Source organism: Ictalurus furcatus, chromosome 9 (assembly GCF_023375685.1).
Source record: "Ictalurus furcatus strain D&B chromosome 9, Billie_1.0, whole genome shotgun sequence".
NCBI lineage: Eukaryota > Metazoa > Chordata > Actinopteri > Siluriformes > Ictaluridae > Ictalurus > Ictalurus furcatus.
In genome coordinates this window covers 28,394,471-28,409,565 of record NC_071263.1, presented here as the reverse complement: position 1 = coordinate 28,409,565, position 15,095 = coordinate 28,394,471, and the positions used below count along the sequence as shown (strand labels likewise).

At 41.4% G+C, this 15,095-nt stretch overlaps 1 protein-coding gene across 1 annotated transcript in view; it reads left to right on the top strand.

The window, feature by feature from the left end:
* Nucleotides 1–3,774: 3,774 nt before the first annotated feature.
* si:ch211-195o20.7 (cytospin-A) overlaps nucleotides 3,775–15,095 on the top strand; it is a 29,414-nt gene continuing 18,093 nt past the window's right edge. The window contains exons 1-4 of the mRNA XM_053633121.1: nucleotides 3,775–4,955; nucleotides 11,250–11,314; nucleotides 12,334–12,735; nucleotides 12,879–12,952. Of these exons, the coding sequence (XP_053489096.1) occupies nucleotides 11,275–11,314; nucleotides 12,334–12,735; nucleotides 12,879–12,952 (516 nt within the window). The 5' untranslated portion in view covers nucleotides 3,775–4,955; nucleotides 11,250–11,274. The remainder of the gene's footprint in view (nucleotides 4,956–11,249; nucleotides 11,315–12,333; nucleotides 12,736–12,878; nucleotides 12,953–15,095) is intronic.

Here is a 15,095-nt window from a genome sequence, read left to right as displayed (position 1 = left end):
GTTTGTGTCGTCACAGCCGGTGATTAGCATTCGGCTAGTTTGTGTCGTCACAGCCGGTGATTAGCATTCGGCTAGTTTGTGTCGTCACAGCCGGTGATTAGCATTCGGCTAGTTTGTGTCCTCACAGCAGTTGATTGGCATTCGGCTAGTTTGTGTCGTCACAGCCGGTGATTGGCATTCGGCTAGTTTGTGTCGTCACAGCCGGTGATTGGCATTCGGCTAGTTTGTGTCGTCACAGCAGTTGATTGGCATTCGGCTAGTTTGTGTCGTCACAGCAGTTGATTGGCATTCGGCTAGTTTGTGTCGTCACAGCCGGTGATTGGCATTCGGCTAGTTTGTGTCGTCACAGCCGGTGATTGGCATTCGGCTAGTTTGTGTCGTCACAGCCGGTGATTGGCATTCGGCTAGTTTGTGTCGTCACAGCAGTTGATTGGCATTCGGCTAGTTTGTGTCGTCACAGCCGGTGATTGGCATTCGGCTAGTTTGTGTCGTCACAGCCGGTGATTGGCATTCGGCTAGTTTGTGTCGTCACAGCCGGTGATTGGCATTCGGCTAGTTTGTGTCGTCACAGCCGGTGATTGGCATTCGGCTAGTTTGTGTCGTCACAGCCGGTGATTGGCATTCGGCTAGTTTGTGTCGTCACAGCCGGTGATTGGCATTCGGCTAGTTTGTGTCGTCACAGCAGTTGATTGGCATTCGGCTAGTTTGTGTCGTCACAGCCGGTGATTGGCATTCGGCTAGTTTGTGTCGTCACAGCAGTTGATTGGCATTCGGCTAGTTTGTGTCGTCACAGCCGGTGATTGGCATTCGGCTAGTTTGTGTCGTCACAGCCGGTGATTGGCATTCGGCTAGTTTGTGTCGTCACAGCCGGTGATTGGCATTCGGCTAGTTTGTGTCGTCACAGCCGGCGATTGGCATTCGGCTAGTTTGTGTCGTCACAGCCGGCGATTGGCATTCGGCTAGTTTGTGTCGTCACAGCCGGCGATTGGCATTCGGCTAGTTTGTGTCGTCACAGCCGGCGATTGGCATTCGGCTAGTTTGTGTCGTCACAGCCGGCGATTGGCATTCGGCTAGTTTGTGTCGTCACAGCCGGCGATTGGCATTCGGCTAGTTTGTGTCGTCACAGCCGGCGATTGGCATTCGGCTAGTTTGTGTCGTCACAGCCGGCGATTGGCATTCGGCTAGTTTGTGTCGTCACAGCCGGCGATTGGCATTCGGCTAGTTTGTGTCGTCACAGCCGGCGATTGGCATTCGGCTAGTTTGTGTCGTCACAGCCGGCGATTGGCATTCGGCTAGTTTGTGTCGTCACAGCCGGCGATTGGCATTCGGCTAGTTTGTGTCCTCACAGCCGGCGATTGGCATTCGGCTAGTTTGTGTCGTCACAGCCGGCGATTGGCATTCGGCTAGTTTGTGTCGTCACAGCCGGCGATTGGCATTCGGCTAGTTTGTGTCGTCACAGCCGGCGATTGGCATTCGGCTAGTTTGTGTCGTCACAGCCGGCGATTGGCATTCGGCTAGTTTGTGTCGTCACAGCCGGCGATTGGCATTCGGCTAGTTTGTGTCGTCACAGCCGGCGATTGGCATTCGGCTAGTTTGTGTCGTCACAGCCGGCGATTGGCATTCGGCTAGTTTGTGTCGTCACAGCCGGCGATTGGCATTCGGCTAGTTTGTGTCGTCACAGCAGTTGATTAGAGAAAGTCTTCAGGAGAGAGGAGTTTACGGTTTCTGGTTTCTCTGTAAAACGACAAACTGCATTAATATCAAATAAATCACTAAATTTCCGATTTGTCACGATTAGTCTATTTTTAGTTATTTTAATAAATCACGTAATAGAATGAAACATATATATGCAGTGTATATACACAGTATGATGTACAATACAGTATATTAGGCTACACTGTACACGTTTCCCACGTGCGCTGTCGTGCGCTTTCCTACAAACACACAACAATAAATAACGCTCACTAAAATCTTTCTATACTTGTGCGTTTTTTTATTTATTTATAATATTTTGTTTGTGATTATGTGTGCACGCAGGTCTAGTTTTGTTACCTGAAGTCCTAAAGAACACTACAGTGTGTGGGATGTCCTATAGATTAGTCTTGCCCCTGTTACCAGTCCACTCTAATACAATTACTCCCCCTTGTGGCAACAGAATGAAATCTTTTCAGATCAAGTGAATATTCAACGTAAGTAAGAGCTGGAAGCATATCGGACGCACGCATATTTAGCAAAAACTCTGTGTTTTGAGTGCTGTTTAAATATAATAAATGATTATGAACTAGGTTATAGATAATCCTATCAAGCCTATAAATCCCGAAACCAGTCTAGAGCCTACTGTAGATTATATGCTTTTATATACATATATCCCTCCATGGACCCCATGGTTCTTAGACATGGCGACTACACCAGCACAATACACTAGTTCCTGTTTGCATCCTAGTCCAGGGCTTTAAACACATACATTTTATAGCACACACACAACTTTATGGTTTAGACTTGTTCTTAGGAAAAGGAGAAAATGAAGGCAGGGGGTAGAGGGCCTGGGTCTTATCCAGAACCTGTCCCCGTCCCCTACGGACCAGTGCCTAGAGCTCTTACCGGCACTCTGACTGCAGGACAAACGCTTTATGCGTGATGTTTGTTCAGTGATGGCTTTATGCTTTATGTCCTGGTGAGGGCACCAGCTGACTCATCTGCTCTATGGAAGGCCAACAAGTTCACAACCACAACTAATTTCCTTCAGAGCCATGCAGCTCACAACACAGCTCTCCTGTACTGCATATTCCTGATTTATCATAATCAATTTCATATTAAAATGGAAAAATGATGATGATAATGATTATTATTTTTACTAGTAGTAGTAGTAATAGTTAGTAGTGGTAGTTATTATTATTACTATTATTCTTAGTAGTAGTAGTAGTTGTTGTTGTTGTTGTTGTTTTAAAATTATTGTACCAAGTAACCCCTATATGGCTTTTATAATCAAGTAATTAGTTATTATTCGAAGTGCGTTCCTAAAAACATTCCCGATGAATATGATAAACCATGAGTAGGAAGCACATCACCATGGGGTGCGATTCTGACATTCTGAGTATGCTATATGGCCAAAAGTATGTGGACACTTGACCATCCCACCCGTATGAGGTTCTTCCCCAAACTGTTCCCGCAAAGTTAGAAGCACACAGCGGTATAAAATGTAACATCACAATTTAACTTCACTGGAACTAACAGGTCCAAACCTGTTCCAGCATGACAATGCCCACGTGCACAAAAAGTGCGAGCTCCATGATGGTTACATGGTTGGAAGAACTCGAGCGTCCTGCACAGAGCCCTGACCTCAACCCTACTGAACACCTTTGGGATGAACTGGAACTGGAGCCTCATCGACATCCCACCATCAGCGCCTGATTTCAACCTCATTAATGCTCTTGTAGCTGAAGGAACACGAATCCCCACGGCCACGCCCCGAAAATCTAGTGGAAATTCTTCACAGAAGACCAAAGGCCACCCATTCCATATTAATGCCTCTGGTCTTGGAATTGAAGAATAAATGGGTGTGATAGTCAGGTGTCCACATAGTTTTCACCAGACAGTGTATGCTAGCAAATTTTCACTGAAAAGACCTGACAACAGTGTAGTGAAAGTGGCACCAAAAAGAAGGACGAATACAGTGAAGAGCAACTAAAATAATAATAATAATAATAATAATAATAATAATAAAGAGACACCTTTTAAATAAAGAAGCCATGTTTGAAATAAGGCCACGTTAAAATAAATAGGACCAAATTCAAATAAATCAGGACGTGTTTTAAATATAATAAGAGAATTTCAAATGAGAACACTAAGACAGCCCGGTTTAATAAAATTAAATAAATCTTTAAAATCTTTTAAAATAAAAGAGAACAATTCGTTTTTCTTTAAAAAATACCATTAGCAAAATATTAATATAACATGAGTACCAATGGAAGCCACTGTGGCTCTTTTTTCCAATATAATAAATTACTTTCGCTTCAGAGCGAGCAGACAAAATCCGTCGGAGTCGGACGCCTGATGTTTGGGAAGGGAATCGTGTGGGACAGCTCTGGGACGTAATTATACCAAAAGCTGGTTTCTTCTATATAAAGATGTTTCATTCCCCTGTCTGTTTTAGAGCACGCTTTATTTATTTATTTTTTGGACTAAATTTATTTAGAAAGCAGGTGCATTTTACTTCAACTATATCTATGGAAGTAAATTTGTCCCAAAAGTATTGAACGTCATTTTTTTTTTTTTTCAAGTGAGAAAATAATGAGAGAGAAGAAAAACACTCTGAACCCGTCTGAGTTTTTTGTTTACGCTTTGTTTACGCTCCGCCGTTCTGGCAAAACCAAAACCTCGCGTGTGGGCGGGGCTTAACAGCGCTCTACTCTCATTGGCTAGTGAGATTTGGATCGACAGCTCCCTGATCGGGAAGTCGAGACTTCGGGGGCGTGATTTTTGGAGAGCGTTCTGGATGTATTATTCTGGTGTTTCTACTTTGTAGTGGAAATGACTTACTTACGTAGACGGTATATTTAATTCGGAATTAATATTTTTTTCAGATTGGCGTTGTCGTCGTCCTCCTCCTCCTCCTCCTCAGCTGAACACTCGATCCAAATCTCACTAGCCAATGAGAGTAAACCACTGTTAAGCCCCGCCCACACGTGAGATTTGCTCTGGCAGTGCATTCATGTACCTACATGTATAAAGTATCTGAGTTTTGCACCCTTTGGCCTTCCATATCCGCTTCAATCCACTTTCTCTCTCTCTCTCTCTCTTTCTCTCTCTCTCTCCCAGTGCCTCTGAGCCTCCAGTGCAGTTCAGAGTTTCAGAGCAACGCAGGATGAGATGCAGGACAGAGTCACTTTCACATCATGGAGAAGTTCTAGTGCCTTTATAAAGCCAGAAACCACCGGAAGCCTCTTAAGGAAAAGGTCTGTACCTCATATTTCACAAGAGCTACATTTTACTCCTGGGTGTATTATAATTGAGCTTGTTCCTGGACGTGTTAGACGTGTATGAAACATTCATTTTAGTTTCATACCGTGTGTGTGTGTGTGTGTGTGTGTGTGTGTGCAAATTGATTGCTTATAATTTATCCCTTTTCATGCCCATCCCCCTCCTTCCAGCATTAATCTCATGGCCCATCAACATTTGACTTATTATTATTATTATTATTATTATTATTATTATTATTACTTTTAAATATTTTTAGAAATAGCTGTCAATAGAAAGACAGGCATGCGTGTACACATCATTCATATGCACCTCCATGTGAATAAACACTCCACTGGACTTGTTTGACAGGTACTCACTCTGATGCACAATGAGTACATCACCACACCTCAGGTGGCATCCTGCAAAAATGTCCTTTAACCAGTCCATTCCTCATAAATCCTCACGTACTGTGATAACAGCATTTTTTTTTAAAACAATTAGCACAGTCGAGAATCTTTTTAATCTCTCTTCTTATTAGTGTCTCACTCAGCCTGTTCTTCCACGTGCAGCTGTAGCATCATGGGAAATGTCCGCTCAGCATTCAGTACTACTTTTTGAGTAGGTCAAACAATTATGTAAACAATTTAGCTACCCAGATATGTATAAATCGGTGGTCTGGCAACCTGTTGGTTGTTGGACAAATAGGTTTAACATCTGGCAAAAGAAGAAAAGAAAAAAACACTTTTATTTGGTATGTCGAGTTAAATTTCACGGTTGCCATGCATTACAAAAGAAACACATCTTCACCAAACAGATGTATTTGGTGTAATGCGAAGACTGGGTGAATTACCACTTCCCCTCACGACTACGTTACCCCGGTGGCCACTCGCAGCTCAAGCGGAGGAATAAACTCATCTTCAGAAGTAAGAACAGTCCAGATGTGCCTAGTATTTTCCCCCGAAAATCCCTAGCGTACTTTATGTAGTTGGACGAGACGGCTATATTTCAACAGACGCGTGTCAACGATGCAGAAACCGGGTGTCGTGCTACTTAATTCCAAAAAGTTCTCGTTTTCTATTGGTTCACAAGACCGAGGTCGAAGTTCGCCTAGATAAACGTGGCGCTAAAATGAAAGTAACCCATACCAGAAGAAAATGCGTCCTTTCCCTTTCCTTGCGTTTGGTCCGAACACTTCGTCTGAGAAAGCAGAAAAGCATAGTTTTCCGGTGTCTTCCATATCGGGGTGGAGAACTGTGAAAACCCCGAGACTAAACAGTAATTGTTGGCGCGTCTGACGGTATAGGCCTGGTTGGCGTGTTTTTCTAGCAGAAGGCATATTTAAAACAGTACTGAAGTGCAGTAAGATTTGGTTATGCGAAGAAGACATTGTTTTACACTAAAGCGTGTTCCTTTTTCCCTTTCCTTTACAAGCGTTCTCTTGTGACAGCCTTTTGCATTTTTATGCAAATCCAGTAATTAGATTATCCAAATCCCGCTCAGTATAGCCAGAAACATATTTCCTGTCTCTGCATTACGCACAAACAGCTTCATTATGTTTCCAAAACACAGACCGAGAACAGAATCCTGTATCTCTGATATCATGAAGTACCTCGCTGATCGAATCAGATGCTATGCTAAGATGGCTAGTCATCGCTGATGGTTTTTTTCAAATATTTTTTTAAATTAAAAACAACATTCACTTCTGAAGCAGCTGCTTAATTTCTAACTAGTGAGAACGAGACAGCACTGTCGCATCGATTTCAGGCTGACGCTGGATACTGGATTACACGAAATACTAGCTTAACTAGCTTAACCTGGCTAATTGTTTGAAGTTATATAATAGTTAGTCTAATCTTGGGTAGTTTGTCAGGAGGCTTGGCTAATAGCTTACACAATATAAGAGTCTAATGATAGCTAGCCTGCTAGTGAACCTGGCTAATGGTTTGAAGTTACATAATAGTTAGCGTAAGGTTAGATAAACTGTTAGTGCTTGGTTTTAGTTACATACTACTTTAACTACTTCTTTCATCAACATTAGTGCTACTGAAAGTAGTATGTAATTAATACCAAGTGCAGGCCAAGTGACAAATCTGGCTAAATGTTTGAATTACATAATAGTTAGCATAAGGTTAGCTAGCTTGCTATTGCTTGGTTTTAATTACATACTACTTTGACTAAGATTAGTTAGCCAGTCTGAGAACATGGCTAGCTATTGCTACTGCTGAAGAGATTAGCCTAGATAACTAAGCTAACTACCTAGCCTATAGCATTAGCACAGTGCTGTGTTAGCTAGGTTAGAAAGAAAAAGTCAGCCACTCCAACCAAAGATTGCTGATTTATGATTTTTATCTTTAAAAAAAAAAAAAAAATGGTAACGGTAAGTCATTAGCGAAGCCGTGGAGCGTGTAAGTTGTTCCTATAGAAATGATAATGTATTAGAACAATTGTATAAATATAAAGGTGTGATTTGCAGCTGCACTACAGTCAGAGCTGCTGTTTTAGGAAATTCATCAACACCTTCTGGCCAATCAGAACCCAGAATTAATCAGTGCATTGGTATAAAAAGTTCATATGCAGTCTCTTGAACAGAAACGGCTAACTGGTTCTACAAATCCTGTATTCTTAAAGCTGTGTGACTGTGCTTTATTATTCAGTTGCTTTTTATAAACACGGACGATTATTCATGGCTTATAAACATGTTGTAACACGGGTGTCTCTATTCAGCGTATTATTAGGAATTTGACTTGGCAGCTGAGAGAGAGAGAGTAGAAGAGTAATGGTTTCTTCGGAGTAGGAGGTGAACCTGTTAAAGCTGACTGAACCTGTTAAAGCTGATAAACATGAATGTAGGAGTAAAGATGAATAAATAGGAATGTAAAAGTAAACATGAATGTAGGCGTAAACATGAATAAACATTAATGTAGAAATAAATATGAATAAACATGAATGTATGAGTAAATATGAATAAACATGAATGTATGAGTAAATATGAATAAACATGAATGTAGGAGTAAATATGAATAAACATAAATGTAGAAATAAATATGAATAAACATGAATGTAGAAGTAAACATGAATAAACATGATTGTAGAAATAAATATGAATAAACATGGATATAGGAGTAAATATGAATAAACATGAATGTAGGAGTAAATATGAATAAACATAAATGTACAAGTAAATATGAATAAACATGAATGTAGAAGTAAACATGAATAAACAGGACTGGAGATGTAAACATGAATAAACATGAATGTAGGAGTAAACATGCATAAACATAAATGTAGGAGTAAATATGAATAAACATGAATGTATGAGTAAATATGAATAAACATAAATGTAGAAGTAAACATGAATAAACATGACTATAGGAGTAAATATGAATAAACATAAATGCAGAAGTAAATATGAATAAACATGAATATAGGAGTAAATATGAATAAACATAAATGTAGGAGTAAACATGAATAAACATAAATGTAGAAGTAAACATGAATAAACAGGACTGGAGATGTAAACATGAATAAACATGAATGTAGGAGTAAACATGAATAAACAGGACTGGAGATGTAAACATGAATAAACATAAATGTAGAAGTAAACATGAATAAACAGGACTGGAGATGTAAACATGAATAAACATAAATGTAGAAGTAAACATGAATAAACAGGACTGGAGATGTAAACATGAATAAACATAAATGTAGAAGTAAACATGAATAAACAGGACTGGAGATGTAAACATGAATAAACATAAATGTAGAAGTAAACATGAATAAACAGGACTGGAGATGTAAACATGAATAAACATAAATGTAGAAGTAAACATGAATAAACAGGACTGGAGATGTAAACATGAATAAACATAAATGTAGAAGTAAACATGAATAAACAGGACTGGAGATGTAAACATGAATAAACATAAATGTAGAAGTAAACATGAATAAACAGGACTGGAGATGTAAACATGAATAAACATGAATGTAGGAGTAAACATGAATAAACAGGACTGGAGATGTAAACATGAATAAACATGAATGTAGGAGTAAACATGAATAAACAGGACTGGAGATGTAAACATGAATAAACATGAATGTAGAAGTAAACATGAATAAACAGGACTGGAGATGTAAACATGAATAAACATGAATGTAGAAGTAAACATGAATAAACAGGACTGGAGATGTAAACATGAATAAACATGAATGTAGAAGTAAACATGAATAAACAGGACTGGAGATGTAAACATGAATAAACATAAATGTAGAAGTAAACATGAATAAACAGGACTGGAGATGTAAACATGAATAAACATAAATGTAGAAGTAAACATGAATAAACAGGACTGGAGATGTAAACATGAATAAACATAAATGTAGAAGTAAACATGAATAAACAGGACTGGAGATGTAAACATGAATAAACATAAATGTAGAAGTAAACATGAATAAACAGGGCTGGAGATGTAAACATGAATAAACATAAATGTAGAAGTAAACATGAATAAACAGGACTGGAGATGTAAACATGAATAAACATAAATGTAGAAGTAAACATGAATAAACAGGACTGGAGATGTAAACATGAATAAACATAAATGTAGAAGTAAACATGAATAAACAGGACTGGAGATGTAAACATGAATAAATGAATGTAGAAGTAAACATGAATAAACAGGACTGGAGATGTATGTGTATGTATATGAATGTAGGCTTTCAGGGGCAGAATTTCCCCACAATGCATTGCAGTCTGATGTATTTTTTATGTTAACAAATATAAGGCTGTGTGTGTGTGTGTGTGTGTGTGTGTGTGTGTGTGTGTGTGTGTGTGATGCAGCATTAGAGGTGTAGGGTTAGTGTTATGATGATTTGTGCGGTCTGTGAAACCTGTGATCTTAAATCCTTATGACTTTGATTATAATGCTTCCTGAGTTGTTTACAAAGCTCTATAATTACTCCTCCAAGGAAGTGTTAGAAATGACTATCATTAATTCAGATGCGTCATGGCGTGCAAAACAGACTACTGCCCTGTTCTTCCTCCTGATGATGACTTAATGACATCATTACACACCAATTTCTCAACTGTTAGTCCATATCCGAGATGACCGTCTCGATTCGGTTCCTGTTTGGTACGAAAACAGATCAGAACGGAGCAAAAGAAAAGACGTGTGGGAGAAGGCGGAGCTCGAAATGCACGCGAGCAAATGAGCGATGTGTGTTCATTTGTGCCATGTTTGTTTTAGTGTGACAGAAATGTAGAGACATTTAAAATACTTTGGACCTAGCTACAGTCCCCTCTGAAACTACTGGAGCAGCAAGGCCAAAAGTATAGGAACAGATCGATCATGGACCAAATTACAGTAAATAAGGGGGGGGTTGGGGGTGAAATGCTGCTCAGTTGGATTAAGGTCTGGGGATGGACTTGTCCAGTCTAAAACCTTCCACTTTTCCCCCCTGGTGAAGTCCTGTGTTGAGGTGGAAGTGTGTTTCGGATCGTTGTCTTACTGCATGATGAAGTTCCTCCTGATTCATTCGGATGCGTTTCTCTGTAAATCTGCAGACAGAATGTTCCTGTAAACTTCTGAATTCGTTCTGCTGCTCATCATGAGTTCCACCATCAGTAAAGATTAGTGAGAATGTTCCAGAAGCATCCATGCAATCCCAAGCCATGACGCTACCTCCACCATGTTTCACAGATGAGCTCGTATGGTCTGGATCATGAGCAGATCCTTTCTTTCTTTCTCCGCACTTTGGCCTTTCCGTCACTTTGGTAGAAGTTCATCTTGGTTCCAGAACTTTTCACAGGGACTTACATGGCAGATAAACCATTTTTTTCTTTTGAAAAGTGTAACCGTTGGTATGGTAAAGTTTCCTGTAAGGAGGCGTTTGGTTAACATTTATGGAAGGAGTCTCCAGTCTCAGGGCTTTGTAACAGTCAGGGGTAACTTCAAGTTTTCCTCCAAGAGAGAGAAAAAGTCAGGTCTGCGAGGGAAGGACATAACTTGCTTCCCGTATGTTTCACAACATTAAATGTAACAGCAAACGGATAAAAAGCGTGACATGTCCTGTGATTCGTTTTTCCAATGTAATCCTTGGCAAGTTGCTGTAGCATGAGAGCAATTCAACACTTTAGGTTATGCTGTTTTAGGAAATTCATCGGCGTACCCCGTTGTTGATTCTGTTCCTATAACTGCGCACCCCCAAATGTTTTATCCCGTACTTAACATGTGGGACGTTTCCTGAAAGGGAACACAGACGTTAATACTCATGATTTATTTTCATATGTCAAGGGAGACGAGCTGAAATTTTGGCAGCATGGGCAACTACCCTGGGAAAGAGCGGCATGGATCCACAGGTAACACACACACACACACACACACACACACACACACCAGACTCACAAACACAAACCAGAGTTTTTCCTGGTTTAACCCTGATTAGATCCGATAGGAATTCAGCACCCGCTCCTTCTCAGAGCAGGCTGAGAAATATGGCTGGCATTTGCTGTAATAAATCTAATATTCCAACCACACACACACACACACACACATACACACACACACATACACACTCTGTTGTTCAGCATTCAATTTGAGATTAGGCTGTGAAGCCATCAGGAACACTTTTTCACACCAATGCTTCACATGCTCGCTCGCTCGCTCTCTCTCTCTCTCTCTCTCGCTCTCTCTCTCTCTCTCTCTCTAGACAATCTGTCAAATACACCAGAATTTGTTTCCTCCCTCAGAAGAGAGATAAGGAGAGAGACTAATAAAGATAAAGACACTAAAAGAGCTCCACACATCCGTCTCCATTAGCAGACCCACAATGCTCTTCTGGACAAAAACACACAGAGCTGAACGTTAATGAGATGTCTGCAGTGAAGCAGAAGACAGTCATTTAGTGTTCTGCATACTCCTCATGCCCTGCTGACTCAGCACAATACACACAGCAGCAGAGGATTACACACACACACACACACACACACACACACAAACAAAAATACTCACATAGACAAAGAATGGCATAAGACCACACAGACTACACAAAATACTGGCACTTTTAGCGCCATAAAAGTGGAACCAGTGGTTCCAGCTAAATAGGTTTTGGTACTCAGGAATAAAAGTTTGGGAATGACAAAAAGCACTGAAAAAAAAAAAAACACAATTATTTTTAAGGCGCAAACACGGCCCGAGCCTTTTTCATCGAGACTGACAGACACAGGCCACGCCTCCTTGACTGGAACTTATAAGCACGGAGGTCACGCGTCTTTCACTGGAGCTGACAAGCAGAGAGGCCACACCTCCTTCCTTGTAACTGACAGACGCAGAGGCCACGCCTCCTTCGCTGACCATCTCTGTCATTTTTCTCCTGCAGGTACAGCTGATGCGTTTCAGACACCTTCCACATCTCCGTCGTCTCCTCTCTCTCCTGTTTCACCTGGAAACGTCCAACCTTTCTCAAGCCCCGCCCACCCAGACCCTAACCTCTCCCCTGAGAGAACACCCTCCCCCACCACGACTGGCCCAGTTGACTGTCTGTCATCAGACGGAGTTGGATATAAAAACCGAAACGCCCCTGTGGCTCTCAGAAAGCCCAGTGACGGTCATATAATCCCCTACAAGCGGAGGCAGAATTCAACATCCACCTCACCTGTGCAGGTGGAGCCGCCCCTGAGTGGGCGGGCCGGTGAAGCCGGGGTGGAGCAGGCTCTTCTGCATGAGTGTGTGGTTTCCTTGGGGCTCTGTGTGACAGACGAGAAGACACACACACTATCGGGTAAGTTGTTGTAGGTTGGCGTCTATTTCTTCTCCCCCCTAAGCTCCGCCTCCTGGAAGTGATGCAGATGATAATACAGTTCCACATGTAATAAAGGTGTGTATGTGTGTGTGTGTGTGTGTGTGTGTGTGTGTGCGTGTTAGATTTGCTGCGGTGCCTTCTGACTGAGAGAGAGCAGATGAAGGACGAGCTGAAGAGTCTGAAGGAAAAACTGCAGGTGAGTCAAACCTACTTCTTCCTCTCACATCTCTCTCTCTCTCACATCTCTCTCTCTCTCTCTCTTCTTATCTTTCTTTCTTGTGCTTGATCCCTTTTGTGTCTTTCCTGGACAAAGGAATTTAACATTCAGCACCTTCCACACTAAAGCTACTTAGCATTGGTCTGAAACTGATTACACATACAGCAAGAGAGAGAGAGAGAGAGAGAGAGAGAGAGACAGAGACACTAATTAAGATAGAGAGCCTAAATGTGCTGTAAAAACATCCCATAATACTTAACGACCGGACAGACGGATCGTAAAAGGATGGGGACCAGAAAAGACAAATGAGACAGAGAGAAGAGCGAAAGTGACTCTTCTGTACTCTCCTCACGTCATGCTGACTCAGCACAACACACACACACACACACACACACACACACACACACACACGCAAAGGATTGCAAACGATTAATCCCACTAGAGGTATTAATAGAATGATTTAGATCAATGCAGAACTCATGCGGTTAAATAGTTTTATGAGCTAATTTCCAGGCCATTAAACAAATATTCCGAAGTAAAACACATTCTGCGTTTTAGTCGTAAGAAGCAGCGAATTGTTTATTGCTGAATCTACAATGAATTGCTTCTCAAAATTATTCAACCCCTTCATGGCAAGCGTCTTTAGTACTTAGTAGAGCGTCTGTCTGCTGTTATGACCTGCTGCAAACCAGCGTTCCTGAGGAATCTTCTCCCGTTCCTCATGAGCAACGGCCTCCAGGTCAGTAATGCTCTTGGGTTTGCGCGCCGCGACCGCCTTCTTCAAATCCCACCAGAGATTTTCTATGGGGTTCAAGTCAGGCGACTGGGACGGCCCTGTAGAATCTTCCAGGACTTCTTCTGTAACCAAGCCTCGGTGGAATTTGAGGTACGCTTGGGATCATCGTCCTGTCGGAAGGTCCGATGACGCACAAGCTTCAGCTTCCTCACAGACGGCGTGAGGTTTTCTCCTAGGATTTCCTGACGCTTCAATGAATCCATCTCGCCTTCCACACGCTGCAGGTTTCCAGTGCCGGAGGATGCAGAGCAGCCGCAGAGCATCACCGAGCCTCCACCATGCTCAAATGTAGACAGAGTGTTCCTTCTTCATTCTTCTTCCTCCAGACATACCGCTGATCCATCGTCCCGAAAAAGTTCATCGCTCCACAGAACAGAATCCCAACACTTCTGTAAAACAACCTAAAAAAAAACTAAAACACCATCAGAAGTCCTAAACGTAAATAAAGAGAACCCAATTAAACAAATGAGACAAAAATATTATAATTGGTCATTTATTTATTAAGGAAAACGGTCCATATCTGTGAGTGGCAAAAGTATGTGAACCATACCGTATGTAGCCAGTAGAATGTTTTGGAATTGGCAAGCCAAAGTCCTGACCTTAATCCAATAGCAATGTTGTGGAAGGACCTGAAGCAAGCTGTTCATGTGAGGAAACACACCAACATCCCAGAGCTGAAGCTGTTCTGCACGGAGGAACGGGCTAAAATTCCTCCGAGCCGACGTGCAGGACTGATCAACAGTTACCCCGAACGTTTATCTGCAGTTATTACTGCACAAGGGGCTCCCATCACATACTGAAAACAAAGGTGCACATACTTTTGCCCCTCACAGATGTGTAATACTGGATCATTTTCCAGTATGGAGGGGTACCACATGCATGTGATTGGTCCGCGGACTGAGCGTTTGGATTTGTCGCTTTACCCCACCACGCATAATTTGCATAAATTTGAGAAAATCATTTGGATTTGTAAAGAGCTAGAGGACAGAACCGGTGGTCTGGCGGGGAAAAGACGTTTTGAATAAAGTTTGTTTAAGATGACTGTTTAGATTGAAATGATTCCAAACAACAAAATCACTGCGAATCAACAAATCACAACAAATGTCAGTTTTGTAGGACAGAGTCAGAGTTAGATCAGATACAGAGTCAGAGTTAGATCAGATACAGAGTCAGAGTTAGATCAGATACAGAGTCAGAGTTAAATCAGTTACAGAGTCAGAGGTAGATCAGATACAGAGTCAGAGTTAGATCAGATACAGAGTCAGAGGTAGATCAGATACAGAGTCAGAGGTAGATCAGATACAGAGTCAGAGTTAAATCAGATAC